At 37.0% G+C, this 18,024-nt stretch overlaps 1 protein-coding gene across 3 annotated transcripts in view; it reads left to right on the forward strand.

Moving 5' to 3' along the window:
* Positions 1-18,024, forward strand: part of LOC105475346 (reelin) — a 510,664-nt gene that overhangs the window by 63,422 nt on the left and 429,218 nt on the right. For all 3 annotated transcript variants that reach the window (XM_011730519.3, XM_011730520.3, XM_011730521.3), the window contains exon 2: positions 6,671-6,781. In XM_011730519.3, the coding sequence (XP_011728821.2) occupies positions 6,671-6,781 (111 nt within the window). The remainder of the gene's footprint in view (positions 1-6,670; positions 6,782-18,024) is intronic.

The raw sequence follows: 18,024 nt of genomic DNA on the forward strand, positions 1-18,024 counted from the left end.
TCATTATTTAAGATCCATTTTCATTTCTGTGAATTCATGTCCTCACTCAGTGAATCTTGACTTCCAGTCATTTCTTTTACATACTTATTGGGATGATTTTTTTTCTTTGCTGTTGTTGGTTTGGGAATGCTATTATTGAAATACCTGACTTAATATTTGAAATCCACACAAAACCATGTCAAAATGGAGTTAATATATGTAATGAGAAGTAGTGCAAGGGTCATGTTCTTCTGGAGGTTTGGAATGGAAATTATAATGTATTTTTTTATGGTCTCTATTTGGTGCCCAGAGCTAGTGGCACTTTAAGGAAGAATCAGTAGTTGAACGTACAGTGTTGATGAAATTTTGCAGCAAATATGCTGTTTATTTCATTTTCAGAGAAAGATATTTGTTCCTTAGACTATTTAATTTGTTCTGTATTCAAAAAGCAAACAAATTTCTCTTCATAAGGCAAAATGCGATGATGTTTTCTTAAATATTGACAATATTAGATTCTGCTGGTGTTTTTCATCTTCAGAATATACAACATCAAGAAATGGAAACTTTGCAATCGGTGCATCATCACTAATGCTTATGTACCTAATTTCAATTTTTTTGCAATTTGCTATCCTCTGATGCTTGTCGTTCTGAAAAAAAAAATATGGGAACATCATTTTGAGTATTACTTAATATATTTCTTTTCTGCACATATTAAAGATCTTTTGTATAAAGTGGTAATGGAATATCCTGGAAATGATCAAAATTTAATGGACCGTAGAGCATTTGTAGACCAGAAGCTTTAGAATGAAATGCAAACAGCATTAAATGTCTAAATTTATTTTCTTTTAGACTTTCATCTTACAGTGATTTTCTGCAAGAATGGTATTAGGGTCTTGTGGGGAATGTTTAATAGAAGCTATAATAGATAATAACTGACTCTGTAATTAGTCATTTCAAGACAGAGGTACTCTTTGAGACACTGATAAGAATTGAATTGTGTCACTACATCATGTTTTCATTCCGCTGTCACACCCCAGCAATCCATATTCATGGTCTCCCGGTGCTAAGCTCATTGCCAATTTAACACAGATGTGGAAGAGATATTTGTAACCTGCTCAGCCTTTTGATCCCTTACATTTTATTTGAGGAAATGGCAGAGTAACTTAGGAGTGAGGATAATAGTGTAAAGTCTTAGTGACAAAAATTATCAGATTAATTTGGTATGTACATTTGTACGTATCTATATATTCACATACAAAATACAGATATGCAAAAGAAAAGCTATTATGGTTAAATGTAAAATCCAACTAAAATTTTCCTAGACCTACCTGGTTTTTGAGTACTATAATTGAATACTGCGTTTTTTTTTACTTTTTGTTTACTTTTCAGAGGAAACTTATTTTTCATGTATCTCTAAGAATAACAGTGGTCCAGTTTTTACTGCCAAAGTTAGATTTTATGATTTTGGTTACACTGGCTACATTATACTCTCAATTTTATTTTATTCTTATATGTTATTTTATGCTGTAATAAATGTTTCTATGTAGTTGAATTCAACAAAAGTTGAGCTTCTCCCTTGAGCCAAACTCTGGGGAAAGTAGTGTATGAATGAGCTCCGGGGTCACTGAGGAAGGAGAGGTGACTTTCCCCAGGAGGTCAGAACAGACTGCATGAGAGAGATGGCATTTGAACCTGCACCTGAATACCTTAACAGAAGGTAACCTGGTGAGGGGTCATTCTAGGTGAGAGCAGAGGCCAGGAGGCAGAGAAGTACAGAACATGTTCTGGTTTAACTGTTTAATCCAGTTAACATCTTTTAATCAGATGTTTTCAGCTGAAATGGAGAAATCTGACTGGAGGGACTGGTTATGGCCACAACCCAAAGGCCTTTGAAACCACATTGAAGATTTAGGGTTTTAATCTACGGACGTTAGGAAGCTAGAGATGTTTATTGAACAAGGGAATTATGTGATCTAAGATGCATTTGCTTTCTAATTATAGGTAATAATATACATGCTTTATTTCCCCCTTAAAATGGACTGGCAAGTTCAGAATTATATTTGAAATCTATAATATTGATATTTTCCTCTGTAATAAAGTAGCCAGTTCTATTGACACTTTAATGCAAAACTATGAAAGACATAAAAATTGACTCCAAGAGGGAAAGAGTCCCTTGGGAAAGAATGTTACAAATTTGACCATAAAAGTTTGTAAAGCCATGAATGGAGACTGATTATATAGGAGAATGGATTGTTTAAATAGGTGTTTACTTATTTAAGCTCATTAGATTATTATTTAATGATTTTACGTAAACCTTTGGTGTCTGATATGGATAACTTGTGGGTCCTATCCCATAGTGGTGATCTATTTTAATTTGTATAAAATAGCTGGAATTGACAGGATGTCAGATGGAGTTTATAAACATTTCTGTCAAGGGAGAACTATTTCTAAATATCTCTGCCTGTCCAGTTAATGAAACTCAAATTAAAGTGCTAACACAAGTCTTGGCTCATAGAAGTTATTTAGTTTTTTGTCTCAATCAGTCATACACCTTGCTTCATTCTTCAAGTATGAATGCATTACGTACCTTCTAGTACATTTTACTGTTTGGCTTAACTTGCTCATTGGAAGTGCATTTACCACAAATTTCTTCTTCTCCCCACCAACTTTTTAATATAAATGTTTTCTTTTTTTTTTTTTTTTTTGAGATGGAGTCTCGCTGTCGCCCAGGCTGAAGTGCAGTGGCGCAATATCGGCTCACTGCAAGCTCCGCCTCCCGGGTTCACGCCATTCTCCTGCCTCAGCCTCCCCAGAAGCTGGGACTACAGGCGTCCGCCACCACGCCCGGCTAATTTTTTTTTTTTGTATTTTTAGTAGAGACCGGGTTTCACCGTGTTTGCCAGGATGGTCTCGATCTCTTGACCTCGTGATCCGCCCGTCTCGGCCTCCCAAAGTGCTGGGATTACAAGCATGAGCCACTGCGCCCGGCCTAATATAAATGTTTTCTAAAATGAAAGTTAAAAGACTAGTACAACAGGTGGGCATGGTGGTTCATGCCTGTAATCCCAGCATTTTGGGAGGCTGAGGCAGGTGGATCACTTGAGGCCAGGAGTTCAAGACCAGCCTGGTGAACATGGTGAAACCCCATCTCTTCTAAAAATACATTAATTAGCCACGCATGGTGGCACACCCCTATAGTCACAGATAGGCAGGAGGCTGAGGCACAAGAATGGCTTGAACCCAGGAGGTGGAGGTTGCAGTGAGCTGAGATTGTGCCACTGCATTCCAGCCTGGGCAAGAGAGCGAGACTCTGTCTCAAAAACAAACAAAAAAACCAAAGGCTAGTACAACAAACATCTGTATACCCACTACCTAGACTTGGCAATTGTTCATAGTACATGATAAACTAATTTGAAAGAGAATTAACATGGAAAATATTTGTTCCCCATTTTAACATTAATTAGAGCATTTGACTGATAATCTTGGAAAGGGCATGAAGGATTTGCTTTTTAACATGTCTGAGTTAGATATCAAACACATGAAGCCCAATAGTTACTTTTCTTAAAAGCAGTTCGAAGATAAAAAATTTGTCCAATTATCCTCATCCTAGTATACCCAAATTTATATCTCTTAACTACAGCTTCTACTTATGCAAGCGTATTTTATAAATATTTTTAAAGGAAACATTTTAAGGTGACAATTGCTATGGAACATTTTAAACTGTGCAGCTTGGAACCATAACATTCTGAATTGGAGTATCAGAAAACTGCAAAAATATCTGTAGTGGGAATTAGTGTATTTTACGTTCTTCAAATGAATATATCTAGATCTACACACATGGATAATCCTATGATTCATGGAGAGCTTGTTAATTTTAAATAGTAGATAGCAGTTTTATCTCTGTCTGTAATCAGCTTCATCAATGGGCCAAATTGTTGACCATGAAAATTATAAGTTTCCTTCTAGTTCATGTACATATTAAAATAGTTTTACATTCACAAGTGTGAACCTCAGTTTTTAAAATCATGTACCATATTATTTCTGTGCATGGTAAATTTTCCCTTTAACTTACCATAAATCACTTTTCCACTTTCAAGAACCATTCCAGTTGCCTGGATGGCACCAGGTTGTGGATGTAAGTGATGAGTTAAGACTAGAGAAGCTAAAATAGTGCTTGAAAAGTGAGTCCAGTGAAATTAGAGGAAAGAAAGTCAAGTCAGGGCACAGAGGAAAGATGAGAGCTGGTGCACGTACGGAGTCACATAGCTTGATAGAAAGGAATCAGGAAGACGCCAAAGGGAGAAGTTGGGGGGAGAGGGCCTCATGTGACAACCGAAAACTGCAGGAGCCGATGTCACAGGAAACTGGCAGATTAACCCAGGGCTGCAAGTAGAGATAAGTGGAAGCATTTCGGTGAAAGGGAAAGAAAGGGGGTGGAGAGAAGGGTGTTGCTGACATAGTTTCAAAGTCGAAGTTCCTTGGTGTGAAGTTTTCAGTATGCTCCTTTATACTGCTCATGGGTTCACCACCAGTGTCCCAGTCAGTGAAAACGCGGGCTGCAGACATTCTGAAATGGTCTGCCTGCTAACAGAGAATCTACACTGTGTCCAGTGGGTTTTACATACAGAGATTGGACCCATTATCTTCCTGAGTAAGTGGAAGCCTGGTGACCAGAAAGATATGCCTTAAATCCCATGAGAGTCTGGGCAACATTTCCTCCTCTTTCTTAAAAAAAAAAAAAAAAAAAAAAAAAAAAAGACCGATTACCAGTTCACATATGGATTATGCATCACATTTGCTTAAACGAGGAAAAGGAATGCTTATTCTGCTGTCAAAAGAGTAGCATTTTTCCAAAGGCAAATATCATTTTTTCCTTAAAAAATTCTGAACTCTAGCAAGCAGATTATAAGCAATACATTTCAAACAAGTATTTTTTTCTTTAGATGATTTGTGTAAGCATACAGCATCTGATAAAATTTATGCATAGTTATGCCTTTTAAAAAATGTCTTTGGCTGGTCTTTTAGTCAGTTTCTCTCTGCATTGATCTGTCTTGCACTCTGGAAAGCATTTTACTTATTTAAATAGCCAGGTTTTCTCTGTCTTCTTTTTTTCCATGTGGCTTTTCCAAGTGGGGCTCATCTGATGTATAAAGTCTAGGATTCATAACATACTTTTCCTCTGGAAACAAGCTAAAGATAAAATAAGCTTTTACTACTTTTATATGAATAAATTCTTCATTAATAATTCACTAAATATTGAGCACTGAAGAGTACCATAAATTATTCTAGAGACTTGAGATAGATCAGTGAATGAAATACTTGAGATGCCTGCCTTGATGGAGTTTGACCATGGTTACTTTGCCACTTTGGGATCTGAGGGGAGCAAAGAAGAAACAGGAAATGTCCATACAGACAGCATCAAAACATTTTAGATGGTATCAGATGGTCCTGGGCCAGTCTACACATTCTTCTTTTGTATGCTGGAAATAATAATAGTACCCTTCTTATAGGTATGTTTTGACAATTAAATGAGATAATATATGTAAACTACTTACCTGAGTGCCCAGCTGAGTGGTTGACTTGCCAGCACTAAAAAATGTTAGCTATTATTTCTTATTAAAGGATGAGAAGGTGATTTATTCCAATCCCCCATACCATTATGGTAGTAGCATGATGTCAGGCTATTCTATTGATACGTGTCTTGTTTTACACTTTATAATGTGGATGTTTCAGACCATTTAGCTCTGTTCACTGGATTTTCTGGAGTTTAATTTAAACATGCTCATTAAAGTTAATGTGACTCTGGTCATTCTCCTTATTGTCACCAAGGATGATGACAACCTTGTACTGTGCACTACCTAAATAATGTTATTACCTTCCCTTGGCTGCTTCCTACAAATGGCATCATCTCAATCTTAAAAAACCTATGCAGGAGAAAATGTTATGTCAAGCAGGAAATTATGATGAGTTTTTAGGGTGGTGAGCAAGATACAATTTGAAGAAGCCAAGCCTGAGTAGCATACATATACATTTAATTTGATCCTTTTCTTCCCAGCAATGTCCTGATTTTATGGTTATGAAACCACTCCTCTTCCAGACTTTGTTCTAAAACTTAAAGCATGCAGTGATCTTCCTTTCTTTTTTACAAGAGGAAAAAGTCTGGCTGTCTTCATGCAAATTAGTCTGCTTTTGTTGGAAAACTTCAGGGAACTCATCTATGAAATGTGGACTCACAATAAGAAATGTGGTTCATCTTACTGTTCTTCTTTCAGCTGATGTACAGTTGTTTCCCACAGTATGAAATACTTAAAAAAAAAAAAAAGCATTTTATCATAATGCCAGAACTCCAGCAATGCCTTTGACTCTTTGACTGCCTTCAGGCGTGGTAGTGAAGGTGGGGAAACCATCTATTCAATATTACATTATTTTCAGATGATTGTTCACATAGGAAATGTGTAAATGAATGCAGAAAGTAGGGCTGATGTTCTAAATTTAGGACCAGCATTTGTAGACACTGGAGTTCCGAGCTTCTTTACACTCTGCTGTAATTTCTCATACAAAAAATACCAACTAGGGATAGTATGAAAATAATAGGTTAATGAGTAAAGATTGTTTTGACAGTGTCTAACACTTCAGAAATATATTGTGTTATTCTGACTGTATTGAGTTTTTTTTCTTTCTTACATTTCAGTGACAATTTCAACAAGCACCTTCTTTGACGGCTTGCTGGTGACTGGACTGTACACATCTACAAGTGTTCAGGCATCACAGAGCATTGGAGGTTCCAGTGCTTTTGGATTTGGTAAGCTATTCTGGCAAAACAAAAAAACAAAAAAAACCCCAGCAAATTGGGGTTATTTTATATAGTCATAGGTCTCATGTTTTAAAGTATCTGTTTTAACAGTGTTATACCTTTATTACTTCCAAGAAAATAATCTGAAGTGTTTTGTTTTTGTGTGTGTTTGCTTGAAGTTGGGTGAATTGAAATAAGTCAGGTAAATGTGCAGCGAACCTTGATCTTAGTGTGATGAACTTTCTATCATTCTCACCCTCCACTGCCACAATTGTACTTGGCCCTCTGGGGTTCATGTAAATTTCCATATTCTATTACATAGGTTGCTGGAATTTGCTCTGATGCCCATGCAATCATTCGGTAATCTGTTCTCATAAACAGTTCTTAAAATATTGTGGTTAGTGAAAAATGTCATGTTAAATCTGGCAAGCGAACGTTGTATAAAGCAGAAGATGGCAATATTTGATAAAATTATCGAGTTTTATGAGTATTCATAGAAGAATCCTGTTTAATATTTAAAATATTTGGATGTCCTTAAATCAGAGATCTGGCAGGTTACTTATGTAGAGAAACAGAAGATCACGTGATGTCCATTAATCTCAGAGGAGTCTCAACTTAGGAATCTCTAGTTTACCCATAATGCTGTTAAACATGCCAAACTGGGATTAAGTAGATCCTTCACAGCATCAAAAATTCAAACTTAATATATCAGTTTATGTAGGTTATGAAATCACTGATCTTACTCTGAAATTGGAAGACTACACAGGCCTTCGTCCATAGATGTGAGAAGGATAGAATTGCATTATCAGACACAAAGTTATGTGTTCAACATTTTATTTTTTTATGTGATGTTTATCAAACAAATAATTTTCTACCTCCTTCTGATACATGAAGTGTCGAGTCCCAGCAGTAGCCCTGCCCAGATGACTCATCGGCTGATGTCAGAGCAACAGTGTAGATGCTGCATTGTCACTGCTTGCCCAAGATGAGGTCCACAGCCCACAGCTTAAGGAAACCGTGAAGTCATTCTGTCATCATTTTAAATGATTTCACATTGAGAATTTGCTCTATTTTAAAAAGATCCCAGGTTAGATTTCACACTCTGTTGGTAACTACTTCTAAGGTCCAAACCTCAGGGGAAAAATGTCCTCTTAGGTCTACAGATTCCACTTATTTAGTCCCTTCCTTTTTCTGCTCTGCAGAGAGAAAGGGTCAGGTCATAGTCTCATATATATATGTAATATATATTATATCTGCAATGTATATAATATATATGTAACATATATCATATAACATAACACATATAACATATGTTACATATATAACATGTTATATATAAAATATAAGTGCATAAGTATATTATATACTATCTGTTTTGTTACAGCAGGACTCATAAGTAGAGTCGTCAGATTTAGTAAGTAAAAATACCAGACACTTTGTTAAAATTGAATTTTAGGTAAACAAATACTTTTTTAGTATAAGTATGCAATATTTGGAATAAGACCTTCTGGGCTGCAGCCTAGCCCAATTAAATGAAAACCCTTGGGGGTGAGGGCGTGGGCACTGGTAAATTTTAAAGTTCTCCAGGTGATTCTAGTGTTTATCCAGGGTTGAGAACCACTGTACTGGATCAGTGCCCAGTCCAGTCATCAGCATCACCTGGAAAGTAGTATCTGCAGGGTTCTAGACCTCACTTCAGACACGGTGAAACAGAAACTCCAGAGGTGGGATCCTGTGATCATTTTTTGAAATAAACACTCTAGGTGATGTCGACCCATGTTAAAGTGTGAGGACTTCTGTTCTAGTGGAAAGACAGATGTTGATTAAATGATCGTGTAAATATGCCATAGCAAACCTTGCTAGGGGTTGACAAAGAAGTATACTGAGTGCTGGGAAAGGGTATGACAGAGAAACTAGATCCAGTCTTGAGTAAAGTGTGGTGTAATTTGAAAAGGTCTTCCTGAGGAAATGGCATTTGAGTGGAGTATGAAGCAGTAGAGATTATTAACTGAAGGTGTGTGGATGGTGGGGCACAGCATACCCAAAGGAAGGAACAGCAGGTGCAAAGGCCACAGGTGGAAAGAGGCTGGCTATGTTCTAGGAACTGAAAGAAAACCTTGGAGTGGCTGGACCTGGAATCAAAAGGGAAAGGGATACAGCTAGATAGGAGACCAGAGCCAGACCATTCAGGATATTTTAAGTTTGGGACCTTTATCCTAAGTGAAAGGAAAGGTGTTGAGGGTTTTAGGCTGAGGAGTTACTCCACCAACCTTTCATTTTAAAGAGATCACTCTGAGGTCATTATGGAGAACAAACTCTAGAGCCCAGTAGTGGATTCAGAAAGATTGTTCTGTGGTTAAAGATTCTGATAGGGCAAGGCGTGTAAGGTGTCCAAGGTATGGGCTGGGATGGGCAACAAGAAGGAGTCAGATGTGGGGGGATAAGAGTTGAGGCTTTGAATCACATTGGCCTGCTTGTAGATCCAGTATTCATCTCTTATTAGTTGTGTGCCTCAGCCAAGTCGTTTAACCTCTCTAAGCTTAATTTTCTCATATATGAAATGATGATAAGGTTACCTTCTTCATAAGATGGTGGGTGGCCCTGATAATTAAAGGAGGAAGTGATTTATGTAAAGCCGTTAGCACATAAAAAACACTCAATAAAATGAGCTTTTCCAAATTATAATCTTGGCAACTGAAGCAGACAATTTCCTTAGTCCAAGGCTTATAAACACGTCCTGTGGGGGGCAAAAAAAAAAAAAAAAAAGTTCTGATATGTAATTAATCTGAGATATGTAGGTTGAGATGATTTGAGGACACTTGGCTGAATTAAGGAACTATCATTTGTCAGTGCGGGAGCTTTACATAAGGAAAATCATTAAAGATCATTCATAAGTGTGTTATAAGCACATTTTGAAAGAACATGTAAAATGCATGTATCATATTGCCTCAGATTTTAGCTAGTAAGGCAAATGAACTAAGAATAAAATTGTTACAAATTATTTAAGAAACTTGGTCTTCAAGACATTTCCTGTGGTAACTTTGAAAGCTGTAAAAAGTCAGTTTGTACTTGACATTAAAATGTATTTTGATGAGCCTAAATTGCACCTTGCCTTCGTCTCACAGCCAACCGTGTATCATTGACTTAATGGTCCAAAGGGGCTTCTGAGCTTGGGCAGAGCCCATCGGTGACTTCCATAGCTCAGGTCTTACACTAGATCCTTTGCATTTTTATAGGATATGTGTTTTATATGGATGTATAGATAGGTGAGATCTTTTATTAAGTTCTGATAATATCCAAATAATTTTATGTGTATTTATGTGATAGTAGTAAATAACTTTACAAATAAAATTTAATAATATGCCTGGATATTACGTAACAAAGTTAATTTTCATGAATAATGTTTAGAATGGAAAGCAGGAGTTAAAATGTCTTTTTAAATAAAATGGTCACTTTTGAAAAAAAAGCACATTAATTTTTTGGGTATTTGATCTAAGTTTAACATATTCTTTACAAGTTGAAAACAAAATTAAAGATTTAATCTGATTAGGGTGCAGGTAGGAAAGTAGAGGACAATTATAGAAGGTATAATTTCTAAATATTGCTGCTTTTTGGTAGTTAGTAGTTATGGTAGTATCAGGCTAAAGTAATGTGGCATTTTTTGACCTAGAACAAAAGAGTTATTGAATACATAATCTATCATTAGTCTCTGATTTTTTTGATGGAATGTTAAGCAAATGTGGTTAATTTGGCATTTCCCCAACATATCATAGGATTAATGTGCAATATGTTTAACTAGCTGTGACAAATAAGGCAAAGTAAAGCATTTAGTTGAGTCTAAATAGGTACTTTTGAAAGTTTTTTTTTTCTATTTGTAGTAGTTATTTTAATTGTACTAATTACACTAAAGTTACAGCTACTCTTCTTTGAATATAAAATGTGTGTGTGACTAGCCAAAATGTCCATAATTATACTTAAGATATTGCTATAGAAATGTAATTCCACTAACATTACTACAGCTTTTTATGCAAAGCCAGAATTCTTTAGCATGCATGCCTCACTGACCAAAAATAGACAAATGCCTAATAGCCAGAAATACGTTAAGACAATAGCTATGCAAAAGATGACTGTAAGCCAGCAATGCCTGATTTGAAATACCTCATTTTACTTGTCAATATAAGAAAACATGCTGCCCTTGGGAAGTGTGATGTTTAATTATGGATATCTCTTTGTGCATCCCAGAAAAAAAAAAAAAATGCTTCTCTCTTGTCTTTGGCTTTGAATTCCAGCTCAATCATGTAAATCTTCAGGGCTCATTGTGGTCGCTCAATGAAGGGTTATTTGAATATCCTTTCATACAAAATTATTCCATTTCCAGGGCTGAAATGCATTTACTCAAGATTTAGAATTCTGGTTCTAAAAGCTAGAGATTTTACCCAATTTTTGATATTCTGGCTCTGAAACCTGAGAATCAGATTTACAAGTCTGATGAATGCAGCCAAATTTCAAATTGTTAGACCTTCCATAAATTAAGGTCTTTGTACTTCCTAGATAATCTTGCTTAGCTAATACATCAGCCATTACAGCACTTTTTTACTTAAACTCTTGTAATTTTCTACGTGTTTCATTTATTTATTCTGTAATAATTAGGAATCCTAGATCTAATCATTTAAGTTAAAAAATGCTTAAAAGGCTTTGCACGGTGGCTCATGCCTGTAATCCCAGCACTTTGGGAGGCCGAGGGAGGGGTGGATCGCAAGGTCAGGAGTTCGAGACCAGCCTGGCCAGTATAGTGAAACCCCATCTCTACTAAAAATACAAAAAATTAGCCAGGAATGGTGGCAGGCACCTGTAATCCCAGCTACTCGGGAGGCTGAGTCAGGAGAATTGCTCCACCTGGCAGGTGGAGGTTGCAGTGAGCCAAGGTTACACCATTGCACTCCAGCCTGTGCAACAGTGCAAGATTCTGTCTCAAAAAAAAGAAAACAAAAACTTTAAAATGACAAAATTTGATTAAATCCAAGTTGTGGGGGAATGTAGTGAACAGGTGTAGGAATTTTTTTTTGTAATTTTTTTCTCTTAAACATTCAGTTATTCATGTCATCTTTTTAATGGAGATTAAGCAATTAACATAAAACTAGTATTTTCAACACTATCAAACACAGTATTATAAATTTTTAACTTCATTATCTGATTATTTTCAATGTGATTTGACACCTTAGGGATAGGAGTATAATTACAAAATAAATTATTTAAATATATATTATATATAATAGATGTGTGTGTGTGTGTGTGTGTGTCTGTGTGTGTATATATATATATATATATATATATATATATAGTTTGTTTGTTTGTTTGTTTTTGAGACAGTCTTGCTTTGTTACCCAGACTGGAGTGCAGTGGTGCAATCTCAGCTCACTATAACCTCCACCTCCCAGGTTCAAACAAGTCTCCTGCCTCAGCCTCCCGAGTGAATTATTTACATATTTTAAGAAAAACTTCAAACTTTAGTAAATCTTATATTAGTCACTGGTTAATAAAAATTGCACTTCATTAGTAATTTTAGATTTTATGTTAATGTTTCATTGCCAGGATGAAGTTTTTACTATTTTGTTTTATTTTTCACTGAAAATAGAAATGCAGGGTCTATATATGATAACTTTTCATTATCCTTCATGTTAAGACTAAGTAGAACCTATTACAAATTTACTAATTATCATCAAGATCTTTACTCCCCAGGGCATTAGCAGCAGTTGAATCTTAGGTGTCTTGTCTGTGTGACTATGAGACATACATTATGAATGCATGAACATATTTAGGGCTTAATATTCATGAAGAGGGACAACCATTCACAATTTCATTAAATAGAGTATTGTATAAGTAGTGGTACTTATTTACTAGCCTAAATTAAGCTAATATTTTACTTAGAATAACCTGGCTAAATTTATTTTGTCTGCCTCTTTACAAAGAAACACAGAAGTAAATGCAATTTAAGCATACTTGAGGAATTCAAAGGCACAATCTTTTATTGGGTATGGTAAATGATCTGTAATTAACAAGAAGACTTCAGATTAATTAAACAAATTACTCTAGCCAATGGTACAAAGAGCAGAGCTGACAAGAGATGAAATTGCCATTAATTTGTCCTTTTAATAAGATATTAACTTAAATTTGGTCTTTATTCATTCCATTTGAGTATTCCATTCTTACCTTCATTAAGAAATAGTTTTATCTAGTTTATATTTGACATATGATAAATAATTCAGGGATATTTCCCAACTTCCAAATAGCTAACTTGAAAATAATCACTTATTAAAATAGTGAGCATGACAAATATAAAGCTATTGAATTAATTAACCAATAAATTGTTAAAGCAGATGTTCAAGGGCATGAGACTTGAGCCAAGGTGGAGGAATTAGTAGAAAAAGTCAGTTCAACGCAGTGGCTCAGTACATGAATTCTGGAGTTAGGCAGCTCAGGTTCCATGCCTAGCCCTGCTTCTTGCTAACTTGGGCAACATACTTACCTCCGTGTCTGCATTTGTAAACCAAGAATAACCATGGTGCCCAGTTCATAAAGCTGTTGGATGCATTAAATGAGATTATCAGTTCAAATACCTACTATATGTTATCTGCTCTAAAAATAGGTATTTAAAGACTCGGAATGAAGTAAGAATCCTTTCTCTGAGAAGGGCAATAGAATGAGAAGATTGTTCCAGTGGCAGGGGTTTGAAAAGTTCACTTTAATTTTGGGGAGCTGCACTCAGTTTCTTACCCACAGAGTTTAGAGCTGGAATGGACCTCCCTTAGAGCCTGGCTCAGCACCCATCCCCAGTGTATATTCAAGGAAGCAATGCTTGGGAAGGCCAGTGATGACTGTTGCAGGACAGTGTAAGTGTGAGGATAAAACCAGGTGTTCACCTCATGTTCTCACTCATAAGTGGGAGTTGAACAATGAGAACACATGGATGCAGGGAAAGGAACATCACACACTGGGGCCTGTTGCGGGGGTAAGGGAGCAAGGTGAAGGAGAACATTAGTACGAATACCTAATACATGCGGGGTTTAAAACCTAAATGATGGGTTGATAGGTGCAGTAAACCACCATGGCACACATATACCTATGTAACAAATCTGCATGTTCTGTATCCCAGAACTTAAAATTTAAAAATAAAATACAAATTTTTTATAAAAAGAATAAAACCAAGCTTTCTGGCATCTTATCCAGTTCTCAGATATTCTTTTAAGGCTGTAATTTATATACTATAAAATTTACCATTTTAAAGACTGTATTTCAGTGATTTGCAGTATATTCACAAGATTGTACAACTAACATCACTAATTCCAGAAAGCTATTCACCTCCAAAAGAAGCCCTGTACCCATTAGCAGTCACTCTCTTCTCCCCTCAGCTCCTAGGCGACCACCAATCTGCTTTCTGTCTCTATGGATTTGCTTATTCTGGACGTTTCATTTAAGTGGAACCATATAACATGTAGCCTTTTGTGCCTGTTTTGTTTTTGTTTTTGTTTTTGTTTTGTTTTGTTGATGGAGCCTTGCTCTTGTTGCCCAGGCTGGAGTGCAGTGGCGCATCTCAACTCTACTGCAACCTCCGCCTCCCAGGTTCAAGCAGTTCTGCCTCAGCCTCCCAAGTAGCTGGGACTACAGGTGCACACCACCATACCCAGATAATTTTTGTATTTTTAGTAGAGACGCGGTTTCACCACGTTGGCTGGGATGGTCTCAGTCTCCTGACCTCGTGATCTGCCTGCCTCAGCCTCCCAAAGTGCTGGGATTACAGGCATGAGCCACTGCACCTGGCTGTGCCTGGCTTTTTTTTTTACTTAACATGTTTTCAAGGTTTATCCTGGCATAACATATATCACAGCTTCAATTATTTTTATAGATGAATAATATTCCATTGTATGGATATGTCTTATTTTGTTTAGTGGATGGATATTCAGCAGTTACCAGATTCTTAAAAGGAATTAGGGCTGTGTAAATAGGAAAAAAAAAGTTTAAGGAGGATACAAAGCAGTAGGATCACCACGTTCCTTAGATATTCATCCGTGGCTCAAAACCTCTAAAGATTAAAATTGCTTAGCCTGTTCTGTGGTTCAGATGTGAAAATAGTTATGCTTAGAAATCAAGACAGATTTCTCCTCTGCCCTCTTTTTCTGCCGCTCAGGAGAGATAGGCCACTGTATCATGTTTTTACCCTAACCTTTTGGCCTTAGTTTAAACCACAAGATACAAAAGCCAAGCTAAGTCAAATATACTAGCACAGGAGTTAGGAACTGAGACATGTCAATTCCAGTCTAACTCTATGAGCGGAATCCAAGGAACATGTAAACATTCAGGAGCTATGGGCAGCCATGCTCCATCATGGCTCAGAGGAATCATGAGCAGAGAGAGGAGAGAGAGAGTCAGAATGCTGCCTGAAGTACCAGAGCTTTCCAGCCTCCTCTTTTAGGCTTGCTTTTCATCAGGCTCAGGTATTTGGGGGTTCTAAGAAACAATAAACATAGCTAATGTTATCAAGCACTGGCTATCTGCCAGGTGTGTTGCAGATATTAACTCTTTTCATCCTAAAAACATATTCTACAATTCTCCTTATTTTATGGATAAGGAACCCAAGGCACAAAGAGCGTAAGTAACTTGCTCGAGGTTATGCTTGCTTAGGGAGTTGCAGAGCTGTAATTCAGACTGAGCCCTGCAGCCTCTCATTAAACTCCCCTTGCAGCCCAAGCCAGCTTGACTTGATTTTTATTATCACCCAAAGAACCTTGACTGAGAAAAGGCCCTCTCTGCTCTAACCCTGCTGTCCTTTCTCACCCCTCTTCTCAGCCTCTTTTCCAGACACCTACTCCCACCACATAAGCACATATACCCCCTTGCATCAATTAAAATAACCCACACACAGCTTCAAAATTCCAGCTGTTTTAAACCTCTACTGCCCTTGCTTGTGGCCCTTGGAATTCTTTCTGGCTCTGTCTCTGGGGCAAACCTCTATCATCTTTTAGGGCCCTCTTCCCTACTCACCTCCTCTATTAAAACTTTAGAACCCTTCCCCTCTGCTCCTCCCTTCCACTAACTCCGTGGAACTCTCCACTCCCTCCTCTGTGCTTCTCTGTCTTCTCCGACCTCCACCAGTCACTTCTAACAAGCTACCAAATTTGCTTGTTTAAAAACCTTTAAACCTCTTTGAAGACAAAGAGATAACCTGGTCATCTTCACTCCCGTGGCACATTACAAGTGCTCAATAAATATTTACTGGATGAATAAACCAATAACAATCTTCAAGGATTCTAAGGTATTTGAGCTGCTCTTAGTAAATGCATGTGTCTACACAAGTGTTTGGGTATAGACTGGGCCAGGTGGGGTGGCAGGTTGGGAGGAGAATATTACTGTCTTTAAGTTGAGGATATTTCTAAATCTATATGTGTCCCTATATGTGTACACATCTATACATGCATTTAAAACTCTACAAATATATGTTAATCTTATGAAAAGAGATCATGGGGAAATTGATCATCCTGGCTACTGCTTTGTTCATTTCTGTCCTGGAGGTGGCAGACACCAATATTTACAGGTAGGACAGTGATTAAGTATCTTCTGTAGAATTAAGAAAATAGAGGGCAGGAAGCAGTGGCTCATGCCTGTAATCCCAGCACTTTGGGAGGGTGAGGTGGGTGGAACACTTGCGGTCAGGAGTTCGAGACTAGCCTGGCCAATATGGCGAAACCCTGTCTCTACTAAAAATATAAAAATTAACCAGGTGTGGTGGCACATGTCTGTAGTCCCAGCTACTCAGGAGGCTGAGACAGGAGAATCAATTGAACCAGGGAGGCGGAGGTTGCAGTGAGCAGAGATTGCACCACTACACTCCCGCCTGGGTGACAAAGCAAGACTCTCTCTCAAAAAAAAAAAAAAAAGAACCTCAAGGGATTGCCCAGTCCAACCTCATATCTTACAGCATATTGGTGTCTTAATGATACATTATTAAGTTCTTATTTCATCTCTTTCCAGTTTTTATTTCATCTTCTTTCCAGAAATAAGTCTATAATTTCTTGGTAATATATTCTAATATTATGTCAATTGAAATGATTAAGGAAGATTCCCTTGTATGAAGGTGCGATCCCTTGCTTTAACTTCAGCACCTTTCTCATATAATTTCTCATAAAATTGAAAAGGATAAGTGTTTGTTAAAAAGTAATTAAGTCACTTGTTTTCTTTAGGCAAACAAAAACACATATTCCACATGAGACTCATCCATTTCCTAACTCCTTAATAAAATTTTCATGTCAGTTTTCTCTGGACACTTCACAGATCATAGAAAGAGGAATTTAGTCCTGATAAGATATGTAAAGTCAAGAAACAGTAGATGCTGGTGAGGCTGTGGAGAAATAGGAACGCTTTTACACTGTTGGTGGGAATGTAAATTGGTTCAACCATTGTGGAAGACAGTGTGGCGATTCCTCAAGGATCTAGAACCAGAAATACCTTTTGACCCAACAATCCCATTACTGGATATATACCCAAAGGGATATAAATCATTCTATAAAGACACATGCACATGTATGTTTATTGCAGCACTATGTACGATAGCAAAGACATGGAATCAGCCCAAAAGCCCTTCAGTGATAGACTAGGTAAGAAAATGTGGCACATATACACCATGGAATACTGTGCAGCCATAAAAAGGAATGAGATCATGTCCTTTGCAGGGACATGGATGAAACTGGAAGCCATTATCCTCAGCAAACTAACACAGGAATAGAAAACCAAACACTGCATGTTCTCACTCATAAGTGGGAGTTGAACAAATGAGAATACATGAACACAGAATACAACACACATCTCGGGCCTGTTGGGGGTGGGGAGTGAAGGTAGGGAGAGCATTAGGACAAATAGCTAATGCACGTGGAGCTTAAAACCTAGATGACAGGTTGATAGGTGCAGCAAACCACTGTGGCACATATATACCTATGTAACAAACCTGCACATTCTGCACATGTATCCCGGAACTTAAAAAAAAAAAAAAAAGATATGTACCCAGAAACCATTGTAGATACTTTAAAAACGTATCCCTAAGTACGAGCAATTCTTCTAGTTCCTTTCTCTTATATCTGTTCAAATGAATATGCTCAGAATCATATAGAAAATTGAGAAGTATGTAAATCATATATAGGAAATATAATCATATCAAAAACAAAAAGGAAATGTACACTTTTGAGCAGATTCTGATAGAAGTT

This window comes from Macaca nemestrina, chromosome 4, assembly GCF_043159975.1.
Source record: "Macaca nemestrina isolate mMacNem1 chromosome 4, mMacNem.hap1, whole genome shotgun sequence".
NCBI lineage: Eukaryota > Metazoa > Chordata > Mammalia > Primates > Cercopithecidae > Macaca > Macaca nemestrina.